The sequence below is a fragment of the Cetorhinus maximus genome, chromosome 3 (assembly GCF_964194155.1).
Source record: "Cetorhinus maximus chromosome 3, sCetMax3.hap1.1, whole genome shotgun sequence".
In the NCBI taxonomy this organism is placed as follows: domain Eukaryota; kingdom Metazoa; phylum Chordata; class Chondrichthyes; order Lamniformes; family Cetorhinidae; genus Cetorhinus; species Cetorhinus maximus.
The window spans coordinates 92,416,627-92,435,886 of NC_135881.1; the positions used below are offsets into that span (position 1 = coordinate 92,416,627).

General features: G+C 44.3%; 1 protein-coding gene across 16 annotated transcripts in view; it reads left to right on the forward strand.

The window, feature by feature from the left end:
• Positions 1–19,260, forward strand: part of invs (inversin) — a 400,143-nt gene that overhangs the window by 209,137 nt on the left and 171,746 nt on the right. For all 16 annotated transcript variants that reach the window (XM_078538692.1, XM_078538689.1, XM_078538701.1 and 13 more), the window contains one exon: positions 16,395–16,550. In XM_078538692.1, coding sequence (XP_078394818.1) covers positions 16,395–16,550 — 156 coding nt within the window. The remainder of the gene's footprint in view (positions 1–16,394; positions 16,551–19,260) is intronic.

The following is a 19,260-nucleotide window of genomic DNA, read 5'->3' on the forward strand; positions in this document are numbered from 1 at the left end:
ACTGGGCTTACCTTTACACCTTTTTTGAACAACGGTGTAACATTTGTAATTCTCCAGCTCTCTGGCACCACCCCTGAGTCTAAGGAAGATTGGAAAAGTTTGGCCAGTGCCTCCACAATTTCTACTTTCACTTCGCTCAGTATCTTGGATGCATCTCATCTGACTCTGGTGACTTATCAACATTAAGTACAGACAGCCTATCTAATACCAACTCCTCATCAATTTTAAACCCTTCAAGTGTCTGAATTGCCTCTTCTTTCACCATGACTTGACAGCATTACTTCCTAGGTAAAGACAGATGCAAAGTATTCATTTAGTACCTCAGGTGCTCCCTCTGCCCCCATGTGTAAATTCCTTTTTTGGTCCCTAATCAGTCCCACTCCTCCTTTTTCCATTCTTCTACCATTTATATGCCTATAGAAGATTTTGGATCCCTTTTACATTAGCTGCCGGCCTCTTTTCATACTCTTTACTTCTCATATTTGTTTTTTCACTTGCCCTCGGACCTCCAATATTCTTGGTTGTATTATCCACCTGACATCTGTCATAATCACAGAATCACAGAATTTTAGCAGCACAGAAGGAGGTCACTTGTCTCATCGTGTCTGCACCGGCTCTCCAAATGAGCATTATGACCTAGTTCCATTGCCTTGCCTTTTCCCTGTACCCCTGCACATTGTTTCGATTCAGATAACCATTTAATGCCCTCTTGAATGCCTCAATTGAACCTGTCTCCACCACACTTCCAGGCAGTGCATTCCAGACCCAAACCACTCGTGTAAAAAAGTTTTTCTGGCGTCACACTTGCTTCTTTTGCAGATCACTTTAAATTTGTGCCCTCTTGTTCTTGGCCCTTTTGTGAGTGGGAGCAGCTTCTCCCTATATACTCTCTCCAGCCCTCTCATGATTTTGAACATTTCTTCCTATCAAATATCATATCAAAACATATCAAATCTCCTCTTAGCTGCCTTCTCTCCAAGGAGAACAGCCCTAACCTCTCCAATCTATCTTCGTAACTGAAGTTTCTCATCCCTGGAACCATTCTTGTAAACCTCTTCTGCACTCTTTCCAGTGTGTTCACATCCTTCCTATAATGTGGCACCCAGAACTGTACGCAATATTCCAGCTGGGATCTAATGAGTGTTTTATATAAATTCAGCATAACCTCCTTGCTCTTGTACTCTATGACCCTATTAATAAAGCCCAGGATACTATATGCTTTATTAACTGCTGTCTCTACCTGCCCTACCACCTTCAATGATCTATGTACATATACACCCAGTTCTTTCTGCTCCTGCACCCCTTCAAAATTTCACCCCTTATTTTATATTGTCTGTCTATGTTCTTCCTACCAAAATGCATCACCTCACACTTCTCCACATTGAACTTCATCTGCCACCTATCTGCCCACTGCACCAACTTGTCTATGTCCTTTTGAAGTTCTACACCATCCTCCTCACAGTTTACAACACTCCCAAGCTTCATATCATCCGCAAACTTTGAAATTGTCCCCTGCACACCATGATCTAGATCATTAGTATATATCAGGGAAAGCAAGGGTCCCAATACCGACCCCTGGGGAACTCCATTACAAACCTTCCTCCAGCTCGAAAAATATCCATTGACCATTACTCTCTGCTTCCTATTTTTCAGCCAATTTTATATCCACATTTCTACTGTCCCTTTTATTCCATGAGCAACAACTTTTCTCTCAAGTCTGTTGTGTGGCACTGTGTCAAATGCCTTTTGAAAGACCATGTACACCATATCAACAGCATTACCCTCATTGACCTTTTCTGTTACCTCATCAAAAATCTCCAAGTTAGTTAAACATGATTTCTCCTTTAGAAATCCATGCTGGCTCTTCCTCATCAACCCATATTTTTCCATGTGACTACTACTTCTATCCCGAATATTTTTTCTAGAATCTTGCCCACCATTGAAGTTAAACCGACTGGTCTGTAATTGCTGGGCTTATCCTTACAACCTTCTTTGAACAAGGGCGTAATGTTTGCAATTCTCCAGTCCTCTGGCACCTCCCCTGAATCTAGGGAAGACTGAAAAATTATGGTTAGTGCCCCTGCAATTTCTACTCTCACTTCCTTTAATATCATTGAATGCATCTTGTCCAGTCCCGGTGCCTTGACAACTTTAAGTACCAACAGTCTTTTCAACACTTCCTCCTTAACAATTTTGAACCCTTCTAGTGACAGAGTTTCCTCGTCTGTTACCATGGCCTGGGTGGCATCTACGTCCTTGACAAAGACAGATGCAAAGTATTCATTTAACACCTCAGCCATGGCCCCTTCACCCATGTGTAAATTCTCTTTTAGGTCCCCAATCGGCCCTACTCCTTCTTTTACAACCCTTTTACTATTTATATGCCTACAGAAGACTTTGGGATTGCCCCTTATGTTGGCTGCCAGTCTTTTTTCATAATTCCTCTTTGCTTCTCTAATATACTTTATCCCCTCTCCTCTAATCCTTCTGTATTCCTCTTGGCTCTCAATTGTATTTATTTAACCACGTGTTTTCTTCTTAACCTCTAACTCCTTTTTCATCCGGGGAATTCTGGATTTGTTTGTCCTACCTTTCCCCTTTGTAGGAATATAGCTTGACTGTACCTGAACTTATCCCCTCTTTAAAAGCAGCCGATTGCTTCCTTGGTTTTGCCTTCCGACATTTGATTCCAGGTTACCTGGGTCAGATACATTCTTATCCCATTGAAGTTGGCTTTCCCACAGTTAAATTTTCTTACTTGGGATTTCTCTTTGTCTTTTTCCATAGCCAACCTAAATTTTATGATACAATGATCACTGTCCACTGAATGCTCCCATATTGACAGCCATTTGGCCCACCTCATTCCAAAGAACTAGGTCAGTTAGTACCTTCTTTCTCATTGGCTTGGAAACATATTGCTGTAGAAAATTTTCCTGAACATACTCTAGGAACTCTTGCCCCTGTGTGCCCTTACAATACTACTATTCCAGTCTACATTTGGATGATTAAAGTATCCCATTATAACTACTCTACAATTCTTGCACCTCTCTGTAATTTCCTTGCAAATTTGTTCCTCTACCTCCTTTTCACTAATTGGTGGCCTACAGAATACACTGGTCAATGTTTTTGTTTTTTGTTCCTTAACTCTTTCCAGATAAATTCTGTCCTTGACCCCTCTGGGACATCCTCTCTCTCCAGCAGTGCGATGTTCTCCTTGATCAATACTGCCGCCCCTTCTTCTTTCCTTCCTTTCCTATGTTTCCTGAACACCTTGTATCCAAGATTATTTGATGCCCAGTCCTACCCTTCTGTTATAGCCGCAACATCATATTTCCATGTGACAGTCTGTGCCTGTAAGTCTTATTCACCACAGTCTGTATTTACATACATGCACAACAGCCCTAGTATTGTACATTAATAAAAGTGGAAGTAGAGAAATTAAGCTTCAAAACTTCACGGGCACAATTTTCTCATTGCTCAATGTGCACCAGATCGGTGACCTGTAATGATGGGTCTTAACATGCATTTTCCAGGGTGCCAATGGTACTAGCAAGAGGCTCCTGCCTGAAACAGGAGGGAGCACTTGAATTCTATCCAAATGAAACAGAAATGATGTCACAATGCCTTTCACCATCAATTTCTGGTTAATTCCCAAGATAGAATCTGTTCTAAAGACTATCTAAGGAAACTGGGTGCCAGTGCATGACAATACTGCTTCAGACTAAAAGATCTGTGTACGGACAACCAGCAACCTCAAGGAAGTTTTTTTTAAACCCCTTCTAAAGTACAGCTAGGCCATTGGGTTGCTGTTTCTCACAACACATAGCACACCAAAATGAGTCTGGGATTTGTATTGGTGCAGCCCTGTGAGGTTTTTTTTTGAGTTTTCACATTTTATTTTGCAACTACTGTACATGAAGGCACAGTACCACAACAGACCAATGCCAAGATCTTCTCATGACCAGCATCTGAAGTGCCTCTAAATTTTTGGTCTTAGAAAAAGATATATAAACAGAAGTGTCAGAGTCCATTTGCCAGGTAAGATTCAACAAAGCCTGATCAGTACTGTATCTTCAGCAGTTGTTCACCTGGACCTCTGTCTCATCTTTCATCTTTTATGCTTCAGCCTGTGCACACGCTTCTTCCGCCACTTAGCTCTCATGTCGACAAGGGTCTCAAAATCCCAGAATCGAAAGTTACCCAACACTTGCCTAACATATTTAAATGTATTGAACCTATAATTATGCATCTGTTCAGGTAAGTTCAAGTCAGAGCTATCAAATGCACAGCACCTGACTTATAATAGGATGAGCTGAGAGGGGGAGGTAAAATGGCTACATTACCTTCAAATTAAATGTTAAATGTAGCAGGGTATATGGACTTTCAAAAGGCTTGAGACAAAGTACCATACAATAGACTTGTTAACAAAGTTGAAGCCCATGGCATTAAAGAAACAGCAGCAGCATGGATACAAAATTGACAAAGAGACAGAAATCCAAGAGTAGTGTTGATCAATGGGTTTTCACACTGGAGGGAAGTGTCCGCTAAAGGTTCAGTATTGGGGTCACTGCTCTTTTGATATATATTAATCAGCTGGAATTGGGTATAAAGGGCATAATTTAAAAGTTTTTAGATAGGAGTCAGTACTTATTGACATATTTCTTTGCCATGTCTTCAGTGCCTTCAATTGCCACTGTGCTCACGTCTTGCATTCACTGGCAAGTTCCAGGAAACCTGGGAAACCTGTGGACCCACAGCTAAATCATAAAAGCCATGTTAGTATCCCTGCAATTGAGCGATGAATGTATTAATTCGACAACCTGCCTCTCCTGAGGAAGACACAGCTTAATGTGCTGGAGTTATATGTTGAAAGTTGACAGGTTTGACTCAGCTTCCCAACATGCTTGCATTTCACAGAATCACACAGTGCAGAAGAGGCCCTTTGGCCCATCGAGTCTGCACCGACACGTGAGAAACACCTGACCTACCTACCTAATCCCATTTACCAGCACTTGGCCCATAGCCTTGAATGTTATGACCTGCCAAGTGCTCATCCAGGTACTTTTTAAAGGATGTGAGGCAACCCGCCTCCACCACCCTCCCAGGCAGCGCATTCTAGACCATCACCACCCTCTGGGTAAAAAAGATTTTCTTCACATCCCCCTAAACCTCCTGCCCCTCACCTTGAACTTATGTCCCCTCATGACTGACCCTTCAACTAAGGGGAACAGCTGCTCCCTATCCACCCTGTCCATGCCCCTCATAATCTTGTACACCTCGATCAGGTCGCCCCTCAGCCTTCTCTGCTCCAACCTATCCAAGTCTATCCAACCTCTCTTCATAACTTAAATGTTTCATCCCAGGCAACATCACGGTGAATCTCCTCTGCACCCACTCCAGTGCAATTGCATCCTTCCTATAATGTGGCAACTAGAACTGCACACACTACTCCAGCTGTGGCCTCACCAAGGCTCTATACAGCTCCAACATGACCTCCTTATTTTTGTAATCTATGCCTCGATTGATAAAGGCAAGTGTTCCATATGCCTTTTTCACCACCCCACTAACATGCCCCTCCGCCTTCAGAGATCTATGGACACACACGCCAAGGTCCCTTTGTTCCTCAGAACTTCCTAGTGTTATGCCGTTCATTGAATACTTCCTTGTCAAATTACTCCTTCCAAAGTGTATCACCTCACACTTTTCAGGTTTAAATTCCATCTGCCACTTATCTGCCCATTTGACCATCCCGTCTATATCTTCCTGTAGCCCAAGACACTCAACCTCACTGTTAACCAGCCAGCCAATCTTTGTGTCATCCACAAACTTACTAATCCTCCCCCCAACATAGTCATCTATATCGTTTATATAAATGACGAATAATAGGGGACCCAGCACAGATGCCTGTGGTACGCCACTGGACACTGACTTCCAGTCACTAAAGCAGCCTTCTGCCATCACCCACTGTCTCCTACAACTAAGCCAATTTTGAATTCACCTTAATTCTCCAGGACATAACCAGTCCCCACAGCTGCTGCCAAACCCACATGCTCAGCCATGTTAAATTCCCCCTAATGGCAAATAATATAATTCTGCAGATGAACTGACACTCTCATCATCCACAATCAGAATTGCATCTGGAAGATCTGTAAGTGACAAAAATGAATTTACTTTTGTTGTTTATGTTCAAAGAAATACATTCTAAAGACAGTATTCTAATTGGCTGATTATAATTTTATTTTTAAATATTACGCTGATTCAGTAGCTTACAGTATCATTTGCCTTTTGCAAACTGCAAATAAATCTGTCTTACAGTAGTAGCCTGTGTTCATTCGTCTGAGAGCATAGTATTTTCAGCCCTGCAAGAAAAACAAGAGAATGTTCTGGCCAACAAGATCTTTAATGAGCTATTTATCATTCACTGTTAAGCTTTTCACTCTTGACTCACATACAGCACATACAAAAACTCACAACTGTGATCACAGGAGACTTGGATTAAGAAAGCTCCTTTGTTCTTGTGAGCACAAGACAAAAGTTTTGAGGAAAAGCAACCTCTGTACCTAAGCATCGGTTCAGTTTATGAAGTTTTCCCTGAGTATTGCTGAAAAAACATTTTGTCAAAGCTCTTCATCTTGCACTCATCAAGACAATCACAAGAATACCAATGTCAGGGGAAGCAACGAGTTTATACTTTATGAGAAGAGAGTGCTGCTTGGTTGGCAAGTGGACTCTGATTGGGAGAGGCATTGCCATGGAGAATGCACAAGTAAATGGCGACTGACTGTTAACTGCCAAGCATTGTTTGAAATTTAAACCAAGCAGTTTGACTCTGATTGGTCAAGGCATTACCCTGATGAATGAACCAGCGAATGGCTGTCACTTATTTTGTTTGGCTGAAACAGGTGCAGTTGTGCACGTGTTCTTTCTGTCTGCAAAGACCAGGGCCCTGTGTATTAATATATGTAGTTTCCAGTACACGTAAATGTGCCACACTGTGAGCCCGACTGACCATCTTAAATTGGTTGTCAGCATAATTATTAGCACACTGAGGATTACTTAGAAAACATTATACAATCGCGGATTCACATCTAATGTTTGACTTCTGAGCTTTGCAAGCACGGGTTGGTTGGATACGGTCTGTTCCTTGCCCATTGCAAACAGCGGAAGGGACATGCTGTTTGATATGTTCCGTCAGTCTTTTGGATGTACAGCCTACATACCTAGCATCACACTGGCATTGAAATTCATATACCACATTACTCATTTGTGTGATAGGCAGAACGTCATTTTGGCTTGATGGCAGCATCCAGTTAGTGGTGAATACCACTCATGTTGCTACTGCATGGTAGCAGCGTGAAACAGCTAGCTTCACCTGTTGCTCAAATTTTTGAGATCCTTGCCCTTCCAGGGTAATCTGAGATAGACTGGGCAGTTGTCGGGGCCGAAAGTGACAGCCTTAGGCTCGTTCCTGAGGTGTCCGATATACAGTGCAAAATGATCTGATCAGGGTAGCCATTATCCTGCTGGATGTCTTCGATGTGCCCTATTTCAGCATCAAGCTTGCATGGTGAGAAAATGGCTTGGGCCCTATTCATGAGGTTGCCAATAAGTCCTGCCACCATTGCGTGTATCAGTATTCAATGAGCTTATGAACTCGGCAACTCACGCAGTTGAGTTCAGCTTTAATGACACCATGCATGTCCAAATAGATAGTGCTGCCATGGGATCCCCTCTAGGCCCAGCTCTCGCAAACATCTTTGTTCCATTAGAAATGTGCCTTCAATGGAATGAAACCTAACCTCCTACCCCTTGAATATTTACAATATGTGGATGATACGTTTGCAATATTTAAATCCATGGCAGCATGTAATAATTTCCTTGCATGTCTTAATGGGCTCCATCCTGCGCTGAAATTCACCTTTGGAATGGAGTGGTCAAATGAACTCCCTTTCCTTCATGTACTAGTTGATAAATTTGCCAGAAGATTCTCTACCACAGTCTATCACAAGCCTATCTTCACTGGTCAATACACACGTTGGGATTCTTGCAGTTCCACGTGCTATAAAATTGGCCTCAGTGAGCTAAACATTACACTGACAAGCAATTTAAGGTTGTCAGTCGGGCTCACATTTGCCACATTTGCTTGTGCTGGAAGCTACGTACATTAATACACAGGGCCCTGCTCTTTGCAGACACATCAGCACTCTCTTCTCATACAGTATAAAGTTGTTGTTTCCCTTAACATTGGTATTCTTGTGATTGTCCTGATGAGTGCAAGATAAAAAGCTTCAACAAAATGTCCTTTTTCAGCAACACTCAAGTTCTGGACAACCAAATGACTATTAGAAGTTTTACCTTTATATTTCCTTTGTACTGATGGTTAGATGCAGAGGAATTATTGTTTTAATATATCTTAGGCATACACTAAGGCAGAGGAACACCTGACAAACAGAATCATAGGGCGAAATTATCCCAGATTTGCACTAAGCACAGTAGCTGGTGGGAAAAATAACGTTTTACCTGCATTGGCGGCTTTTCACGCCGTATCATCCCAATCCCGCCTCATTAACCATGCATTCCCAGGAAACACGCCATTCTGCTGGTGGGAGGCCTCTGATTTGGCTGACATGCCGTCACCTCGCCACTTTCTCATCCTGGGTGCCATTTTTAAAGTGCAGCTATGCGCACGCCTCTGTGCTTCCAGCCCAGGACTGCTGCACAGAAGACATGGCCCTGAAAGGCAAGAAGACTGCAGCCCCCAGGTTCAATGACATGTCCCTGAAACACCTTTTGGACACCGTGGAGACCCGCTGTGAGGTCCTCTATCCCTGCTCTTCCCGCAAGAAGGATAGCAACATTACCAATCCAGCTTGGGAGGCAGTGGCAGCGATGGTCAGTGCCAACGCCTTGCAAAAGAGGGCAGCCACCCAGTGCAGAAAGAGGATGAATGATCTCCTTTGTTCTGCCAGGGTAAATCACTCTTCTCATCACTCTCAACTCACACACTCGCAAACCCATCACACATCCACAGGGATCTCATTCACTGCCAGTTCAGAGGGCATCACCATTCAGTCTCTCACACACACCTTTCTTGTCCTCATCCCGTTCATGGCACTACTCACCCACATGTGCCAGGCATACTTATCATGTGGCCTGGCAGGCGTCCTGCTTACACTCTGTCCATCTGTATTCATGCAGGACAAGTTGGCACACAACAAAAGAGAGAGGTCGCAGATTGATGGAGATTGCCTGAAATCGAGGACCTCAAGCACTTTGAAAATGGAGTTATCCAGCCGGCTGGCGAAGATCTGTACCATTCCTGTGCTGACGGTGAGGTTGGCGGTGCTCAACCAAGTGAGGATCCAGCAATGCAACATTAATCAGACAACCATGCTATGAGCGATATGTCCTGTTTCACAGGCCACTGCCATGCACTAGTTATCTGTCCTTGCTTTTGCAGGCACATCTGGGAAACAGCTGAGGGAGTCCATGACCCAGGTCCTCGGCTCAAGCCCCAAAGTCACCTCAGAAGAGGAATGTGCTGAAACTGTCATTGAAAACCCGTCACAGCGCTCACCCACACCCTCCACCAGTGCAGGGACACACACCTTGGTGGGACCAAGCTTTAGAGTAGCCTTCGGGCCTCAATCTGGTGAGCACATCGCACTGTCTGATCCACAGCAGATGGAGGCAGAGACTTCCCAGGTTTCTGGCACTCTGAGGACTGCTGGAGACCAGAAGCCTGCTGAGTCCGAGCCAGATGACGCGCCTCTGGACTCGGTCATGCCTCAGTTGCTGGAGATGCTAAGGTGAACTTGGGAACATCAGGAAGGGATGTCAGCTGCACTCCTCAGATTTCAAGACACGATTGAGGAGCCCGTCCACCTTCAGTCTGAGGTGATAGCGCCGGCATGCCGACAGACTGAGGCCAACACTGGTAGGATGGTGGCCGCCATGGAGAAATTGTTCCAGGGGATCGACCCTGCACTGCTGCACGGGCTGAACTCCATCGCTGATGCCACAGTTGGCCTCCAACAGTGCCAACCCGAGAGTGATGCAGGGCATGTCGATCTCACTCCAGCTTCCTCTTCTCCTCATGGAGTCAGCCAGGGGCCCTCCGCACCCACAGGGAGGAGGATCAGCAGGTGCGCACCCTGGGACCCCCCACTCAGGTGACTCCGAGAATATCTGATCCATCCGAATCCCCTCTTCCTATGACTCCAGCAAACCCAGTTCCAGCGGCCAAGGAGGGTGCCACTGCCACACAGCAGGACCCTGAAAGCAGGCCAGGGCCCTCGAGGTGTTAGGAAGGTTAAGAAGATGTATTGCACAGTCTGGACACTGATGTTAATCACTTCTACATAATGTTCACTATTGTAAATAAACTCCCAATAGCTCTTTGTTCTGATGAGCAATGTTTGTGTCACTCAGATATGAAACCTTGGCCCCTGCACGATAAAGGCAGGTATCTCAGTCCAGGGCCTCTTCCCTGTTCTTTGTGCAACCATCCCAGCACACTGACAGCCTTCACAGTCACTGGACACATCAGTCATGCCTGCACCTCAATGTTGCTTTTCATTGCAGCCAGAATGTCCTGGGCTGGCGGCACAGAGTTCTGCCGTTTTCTCTGTGTGCTCTCAGCATCTTTTGAGGTGCGGCTGGCCCCCCCACCTCATCAGCATCTGTGTCTGGTGACAGTGTGGTTCTGAAGGGTTCAGCTCACGAAGGATACCAGAGGATCAGGAGAAGTTAGTTTCCCTGTTGCAACTCCATGATATGAGCCTGTTCACAGAGAGCAATTGAGGTGCCATCAGCCAGACGGGCATCAGACATTAACATCAGCTGTGTGAAGATCTATGGCGTGCCCCCACTAAATGTTGCCATCATCCTCCTGGAATGTAGGGACTATGGGCATCTGCTGCATCTCCATGACAGGAGCCTTATCACAGAGGGTATGTGTGCTGCCATCAGCCAGGCAGGAGTCAAATGTTCATGCAATGTGAGGATCTATGGTGTCTCCTCACTTCATGTTATCCCCCATGGATCTAGCAGCTATGAGGGCTTCCTGAGCATGCCTGCCTCGTCTGTCCAGTGCGATGGCTTCATCGCCGTCATCCTCACTTTCAAGGACCTCTTCACCCTCTTTCCCGTCATTGTCCTCCTCATCAGAGGAGATGTGCAGCTCCTCTTCCCGTTACAGTGCCAGGCTGTTAAGGTGCAGCAGCCAACAACGATGCGTGACACCCTCTGTGAACTGTATTGCAAGGCTCCACCGGAACAGTCCAGGCACCGGAACGTCACTTTCAACATTACGATAGTTTGCTCCATCAAGGTGCGAGTTGCAACATGAGCTTTGTTGTACCTTCTCTGTGCTGCACTCTAAGGCTGCCACATGGGTGTCATCAGCCATGTCCTCTGTGGGTAGCCCTTGTCCCCGAGGAAGCAACCCTGCAGTTCTGTGGACCCTGGAAGGCATCAGGGATCTGAACCCCACTGAGAATGTAGGAGTCGTGGACACTCACTGGGAATCATGTGCAGACCTGTAGGATGCATTTGTGGTGGTCGCACACCAGCTGAACATTGAGCAAGTGGAAGCCCTTGCGGTTGATGTAGTTGGCCGCTTGTTGCCACAGAGATCTGAGTGCCATGTGAGTGCAGTCGAATGTATCATGCACCTGTGGAAAACCTGAGATCTAGGCAAATCCCAGCGCTCTTGCATCCTGGCTTTCCTGATCCCAGGCGAAATGCACTGAGTTATGTACCTTCATGAAGATTGCGTCCATGACCCCCATGGATGCATTGGTGCATGGAGGCTTATGATGTCCCACAGAGTCACCTGTGGAGCCCTGAAAGGAGCCACTTGGGTAAAAGTTGAGCACTGCGGTCACTTTCACGACCACAGGCAGTGGATTCCCTCCTTGTCCCTGTGGCGCCAAATCCTGCAGCAGGTGGCAAATGTGACTCACCAGTTCTCTGGACATGTGCAGTCTTCGGTGACACTAATTCTCAGGAATGACAAGCGCCTTCTATAGACCCTAGGTCTAGCTAGGCGCCGACTAGTGACGGCTCACTGTGACTCTTCAGTGGCCTGCGCAGGAGCCCCAGCCACCCCTCCTTCTAGAGGGTGCTGCTCCTCCCTCTGCCCAGCCAGGTGCCTCATCACTCTCTTCTCCTTCATCTCCGCCCTCTGTAAACCATGAGGCATACAGCCATGTCACCAGGCTCCATGCTCCTGATGCTGTACTCCTACAGGATGAAAGAGAGAGATGCGTGGGTTAGCTTGGTATACTAAGAGCCTCTCTTGGTTAAGTCTAAAGGCACCTTAACACTTTGTAGAGAGTGCTGGCTACCACTTGGAGTTTAGTGCGTTGCATGGCTGCCTGAAACCACCCACCTCTGCCCCACTCCACCTGACTGATTGGCAGCAGCTTTGCCCACTGGACTGCATGCTGTGCTCTCAGCTCAGGTGCAGGCTTTCTCCTAACCTGCACTGCAAGGGTTCACTGTTAGCTTGCACCAGAAGGGAGATTGGTCCAAACCTGAATGATGACATTCCAAGGGGATGTGAGCACCTCCGTCAGTGATTGCTCCACGGCCAGTTTTTGCAAAGAGACTGTGCAACATTTCCAGTCGTCCAATTGTTCAGCAGCCCACTAAAATGCTTATTAGTTTGCAGTCTGTGATGGAGGGGTGAAAAGCTCTGGAGCATTTGGTAGCACTTTCATGTCTCTGTGTTGCTTGAGTGGGCAGATAAACTAGAGGCCCGACTCCAAGCATGTCAACGTGGCTGCGCCTGAACTGTCTCGGCTGGGAAGGAATGGTCACCAGGAAAATGCGATTTGCTTGCATCCTCACCTGAATGCGTGTTGCCTCCACCTTGAGGTCCAACAGGCAACCCTCACAAACGCTGCACAATGTTACTGTGCGCTCACCTCCGAGCTCCTCTCGAAGTGCAGCTCACCAAGCGCAGGCCTTATAAATGCTGTTGTGAGAGGCTGACGTGTTTGGATGATCCAGCGTTGGGAGCGATTCTGCATATGCAGATGTATTAAAATGAAGTTCCCATGCTGCGGCGGGAAATGCGGCCCGCCATTTACAGGTGGAGCAGATGATTGCAAACTGGTTTCGCGACATCATGAAACTAATTTTTAGCCTTCCTGCCATTTTGTCTGCTCATGCCTGCCATGACGCCCAACGCCAGCAGGCATGGAAAAGTCCGCCTATAGAGTCATCATGGCACAGAAAGAGGATATGCAACTCATTGAGCCCATGTCTGCTTTCTGTAGAACAACCCAGTTAGACCCATTTGTCGTAGGGTGTTGGTTACCGTTTGGTTGGTCTTAATGAAGTCTTAAGTAGGTTAACTGTATGCATTTATTACTACAAGAACTATGTACATATATACAGTAAAGGGTTCAAGCAAGGAGCTGTCTCCGTGCTTGCTTGTGCACACGGATCTATCCAATGCTAGACTGACCCCTAGGTAATGTGTTCCCTCACATCATTGTGTGGGTGGTACTGTACTTGGTCCACGTTAACCCTGTACGTGCCAGACCCTTATACTACATAATTTCCCCACTCTATCCCCTAGCAAGTTTATTTCCTTTGTGCCAACCCAGTTTCCTTTTGAAATTATTGATTATCTTTGCCTCCAACGTCCTTTTAGGCAATGAGTTCCAGGAATGATTTTAGCTGCAAGGTTAGGTTGGAGATGCTGGAGTTGCTCTCTTTTGAACAAAGGAGCTTGAAGATAGATTTGATAGAGATATAGAGTTCCAGCTCATTACCTCCTGCTGCATAAAAAAGTTCTCCTTCATACCTCCCCTTGGATCTCGTGCCCAAAACCCTAAATCTGTGTCCCCTCATTTTCTACGATCAGCTAATGGGAGCAGTTTTTCTTTGTCTACCCTGTCATAATATTGTATATCTCTATCAAATCTATCTTCAATCTCCTTTGTTCAAAGGAGAGCAACCGCAGCATCTCCAACCTAACCTTGCAGCTAAAATCATTCCTCCTTGGAACCATTCTGGTAAATCTCTTCTGCACCCTTTCAAGGACCCTGACATACTTCCTAAAGTGTGGTGGCCAGAAGTGAACACAATACTCTTGTTGGGACCTGACCAGAGCTTTATAAAAGTTCAGCATGATTTCCCTGCTTTAGTGCTTGGTACCTCTAATGAATCCCAACATCCGACATGCTTTGCTAACCACTCTCTCAATATATCCTGCAACCTTCAAAGATCTTTTTTTTAATACATTCATGGGATGTAAGCGTCGCTGGCTAGGCCAGCATTTATTGCCCATGCCTAATTGCGCTTGAGAAGGTGGTGGTGAGCCACCTTCTTGAACCGTTGCAGTCCACGTGGTGTAAGTACACCCACAGTGGTGTTAGGGAGGGAGTTCCAGGATTTTAACCCAGTGACAGTGAAGGAACAGCGATATATTTTCAAGTCAGGATGGTGAGTGGCTTGGAGGGGAACTTCCAGATGTTGGTGTTCCCATGCACCTGCTGGCCTTGTCCTTCTAGATGGTAGTGGTCGTGGGTTTGGAAGGTACTGTCTAAGGAACCTGGGGCTGAGATGATTGACCTCCAACAACCACAACCATCTTTCTTTGTGCTAGGTATGGCTCCAATCAATGGAGAATTGTCCCCCGATTCCCATTAGCTCTAGTTTTGCTAGGGGTCCTTAATGCTGTACTCAGTCAAGTGCTGCCTTAATGTCAAGGGCAGTCACTCTCACCTCACCTCTGGTTGTTCAGCTCTTTTGTCCATATTTGAACTAAGGCTGTAATGAGGTCAGGAGCTGAGCGACCCTGGCAGAACCCAAACTGAGCGGCAGTGAGCAGATTATTGCTAAGCAAGTGCCACTTGATAGCACTGTTGATGACTCCCTCCATTACTTTACTGATGATGGAGAGTAGACTGATGGGGCGGTAATAGGCCAGGTTGGATTTGTCCTGCTTTTTTAGGACAGGGCACACCTGGGCAATTTTCTACGTTGTCGGGTAGATACCAGTGTTGTAGCTGTACTGGAACAACTTGGACATCTATGCACATGAATCCCAAGGTTCCTGTATCTCTGCACACTCTTTAGAACTGTGGCAATGTCTATGTTGCCTCTCTCTTCTGCCAAAGTGTATCACCTCACACTTCTCGATTAGTATAAAATTTTAATTTCCCCATTACTGGTGTTTGTGCCTTAAGATGCCTTGGCCCCCAAGTTCTAGAATTCTCTCCGTAAAGCTCTCCAGATCTATTCCTCCCTTTCCTCTTTTAAGATGATCCTGAAAGCCTATCTCTTTGAACAAACTTTTGTTCATCAGCTCTGATATCTCATTACTGGGTCAATCTCGGGTTTTGCTTTATAACACATCTTGGGATGTTTTATTATGTTACCGGTGCTATTTAGGCACAAGTAGTTGTTGGTTTTTAACCGTACATGTTTCGTTTGATTCAAGTTATTGGCCGTTCATGTCCTCAAATGTAGACAGAAATACAGCTGTAAAGCAAATATCTATAGGCCAGCCCCACAGTGTGCTTATATTTGAATAAAATGGTTTGATCCGTCCTTTGTTGCTCTGAGAAGGCGACAGTGAGCCTCCTTGAGTCGCTGCAGTTGTAGCAAGTTGATACAACTGAGTGGCTTACTAGGTCACTTCAGAGGGCATTTATGAGTCAACTATTTTGGCATGGGTATGGATTCATATATAAGGCAAACCAGGTAAAGAAGGCAGGTACCCATCCCTGCATGACATGAATGAATCAATTAGATATTTTTTATACAATAATTGACATCTTCATTGTTGATTGCTAATGGTTAGCTCAGTTAGCTGGACAGCTGGTTTTTGTTGCAGAGTGAAATCAACAGCGTGGGTTCAGTTCCAGTACTGATTGAGGTCATCCATGAAGGCCCTGCCTTTTCAACCTCTCCCCTCGCCTGAGGTGTGGTGACCCTCAGGTTAAACTCACCACCAGTCGTCTCCCTCTAATGAGAGAGCAGCATATGGTCCTCTGGGGCTACGGCGACTTTCATCACTGGCTGCCTTTCACTGATCCCAGCTTATTTCCAGATTTTTAAAACTTAACTCAGATTCACAGGCTGCCATGATTGGATTTGAACTTTTGTTCCCTGGACCATGTCCAGAATTGTCCCGGTAACATAACGTCCATGATGAATATCAATGAGTTTAATTTAATCTTGTATGTGACTTTTCTTTGAAGAAATCTTCATGCACGTTTGAAGTACTGTACTTGATAATATTTACTGATTATGAATTAAAATTTTCTTTGTTGTAAAGGTAAGAAATTAAACTGGGAAATTCAATCCCTATGTGTGTATTGTTCAAATGAAGTGTCAAAATGTACATTATTTTTTTCTTTCTATGTATCTAGCTCTACATGCTGCAGTCCTCTCTGGTCATGTCAGCACAGTGAAGCTACTATTGAAATATGGGGCACAGGTAGATGCCATGGATGTGATGAAACATACACCACTTTTCCGGGCTTGTGAGATGGGCCATAAAGAAGTGATCCAGACACTCATTAAAGGTGAGAGTTTGTTGTGATGCCCGTAGATATCAATAACCTTTCAAAAAAAAAAGGAATCCTCATGATGCCGACAGATAGAAAACTACTGGGCAAGATTTCATTTTTTAACACTTCTATTGTAACAAATCGACTAGAATCAACATAATTCAAACATTAATTAACAGGTAAAGCGTATTTCAAACAAAAAAGTAAATTTCACTATAAATAGTCGATACAACAAAGATATGCCTCACCAAGTTACAGCATTCTCATTACTTCCTTCATATGATACCAAGTGCAATCACACAGTCTTTCCAACTCGGCCTCTGTTTTGTAGGATTTCTCACTTCCCATCCAATCATTCTGGCCTTTGAGTCGCATTCACCAGCAGCCTTATTCCATCTCAAGCCCTTAGACACAATTACCACTGACAAGGCACATGCCTATGAACCCCTTTTCACTCAGGTCACGAAAGTCCTGATGACACAGAATCCCCGGAGACTCCCTTCTTTCACCTTTATGTGGTCTAGTGGGCTCTGGCAGCACTGTGACTGGAGCAATGAGTCTTTTCCAAATCACAGTCCCTTGATCTTCCTGTATTCCACTCTGCTCTTTTCAACTGTATAACATATACAGTGATACAGTCTCTGCTCTATTCTCAGAGGCCTGCTTCAACACCATAATCTGTTTGAAGTCTGCCGAACAGAAGACTGATCCATTCAGAGAGAACCTTGTTTGTTCCCTCCCTACATGAGCTCTTAGTGTGTTCTGAAATGCCAAACAGAAAACAGTGACTGACTTAAACCCAATGCCATTAGTCTTCTGTTTCCCCTTTGCTCCTTAGCTTTCCATCCCTGTGGCAACCCCAGGTCACATGGGCATTACTTTGAATCTGATAATGTCATAATCAGGAAACCAGTTTAAGAATAAGCAATCTCCTTTTTAAGATGGAGCTGAGGAGAAATTTTTTCTCTGAGGGTTGTTAATATGTCAAATTCTCTTCCCCAGAAAGCAGCGGAGACTGGGTCATTGAATTTATTCAAGGCAGAGTTAGATAGGTTTTGATAGACAAGGGAATCAAGGGGTATGGGGTGTAGACAGAAAAGTGGAGTTGAGACCACAGCCAGATCAGCCATGACCTTATTGAATGGCAGAGCAGACTTAAGGGACCGAATGGCCAACTCCTACTCCTAAGCCCTATGTTCCTATGTTAAACTAATTAACCCTCTTTCAGAATACTCGCCAGCCAACTTTGGTCTTAAAGGGACATCACCCATAAACAAAATAATACTTCCCAAAACACATGGGTCATCATGGATTTATTTTATAATTATTTTAACTGCTGCAATAGAATAGTGCTTGTGATGCAGAATATTTATGAACATTTTCCCCTCCTCTCCACAGCTAAATAGTAGCAAAATCACTTGACCTCACTTGAATCTAGTATGTCTATTAAGAGAATATCCATCAGGAGCATTTTTAAAATTTCAAATTTTCACTACTTAGTTCATGGATCCTAAACACATCTGGACTTTAAATACTATTTAATCTGTATAAAAGTTTTTAAAAATATTTCATGCTAGTGCACTGTAAACATAAAATTGTCCTTCAAATGGCCACTTAGTTGATCTGTTCTGCATTACGTAGGTTTAGGTTAGTGCAAAAACATAAGAAATAGGAGCAGGAGTTGATCATATAGCCCTTCCAGCCTGCTCTGGGAAAGAGGGTAAAACGTATATCTAAATATCTTGAATGTGAAAGGATTTTCTGGACGCAGCTTTTCTGCTTTAGAAAGCCTTGTGAAACCCTTGGATTCCCTCCCCCAGCTAAATTTCGGCAAATCCACTTGATCTCTCTTGAGTGTAATATGTTTGTTAATAGTGTGTCAGTTATGAGTGGTTTTAAAGTTTCTTTTTTTCAATTTGACCCATGAATAATAGCCTAGACTTAACCTGCTACTTTATCTGTTTACAAGGTATTTAGATAGTTATTTAGTGTAATGTGTAAATGTATATTTAATAAAATACTATTTTTGCAAGACTGAAGAAGTTATTATTAATCTTAAGCAGGGCCGTTGGTTTATAGTTTATTTTTACATGGTTTTCTGGGATTGCTGCCATAATTTTTGAAATTGCATTCTGATTTGTACTGGTATTTAAGAAATAAATGTTTCTTTTTCTCTCTCTCTTGTTTATTGTTACCAAGTTGTTTCAAAGTTGAACAGTCAATTTTAGTGTTGAAAATGTGATTTGTCCAAAAGCTTGTATTAAGTAATGTAAATAAGACAGGAAAGTCAGGATTTAATACTAGGCAGATGAATTATGAGATAATTTGAAGTAAGTGACTTGGAATTAAGAATAGATTGTAATACTAAGCACAGCATTTTGTACCTCATTCTTATTATTCATGTTTATTTCTCTATGTACCAAATAACAGCGTGACTCAGCGTCAATGGTTTTAAATTCTTTGCTGATGAACCTGTCTGCTAGGTTAGGTTTCTGATGTTGCTTTTATATTTGTTTGAAAATTCTGAATTGTTTTCAGTCCTCAAGGGAATTATGATAAATGCAGCTCATGACACTCCATATTAATGGTAGAAGAAATCCTGTTGGCCAGGACACTGATGGCACACCAAACTCTCAAGCGATGTGTTGAATAGAATCCATGGCCAGAATCTTCGGGTCAGCGTGCAGGGGTGGGCCCCATTGACCGACGTGTAAAATGACACGCG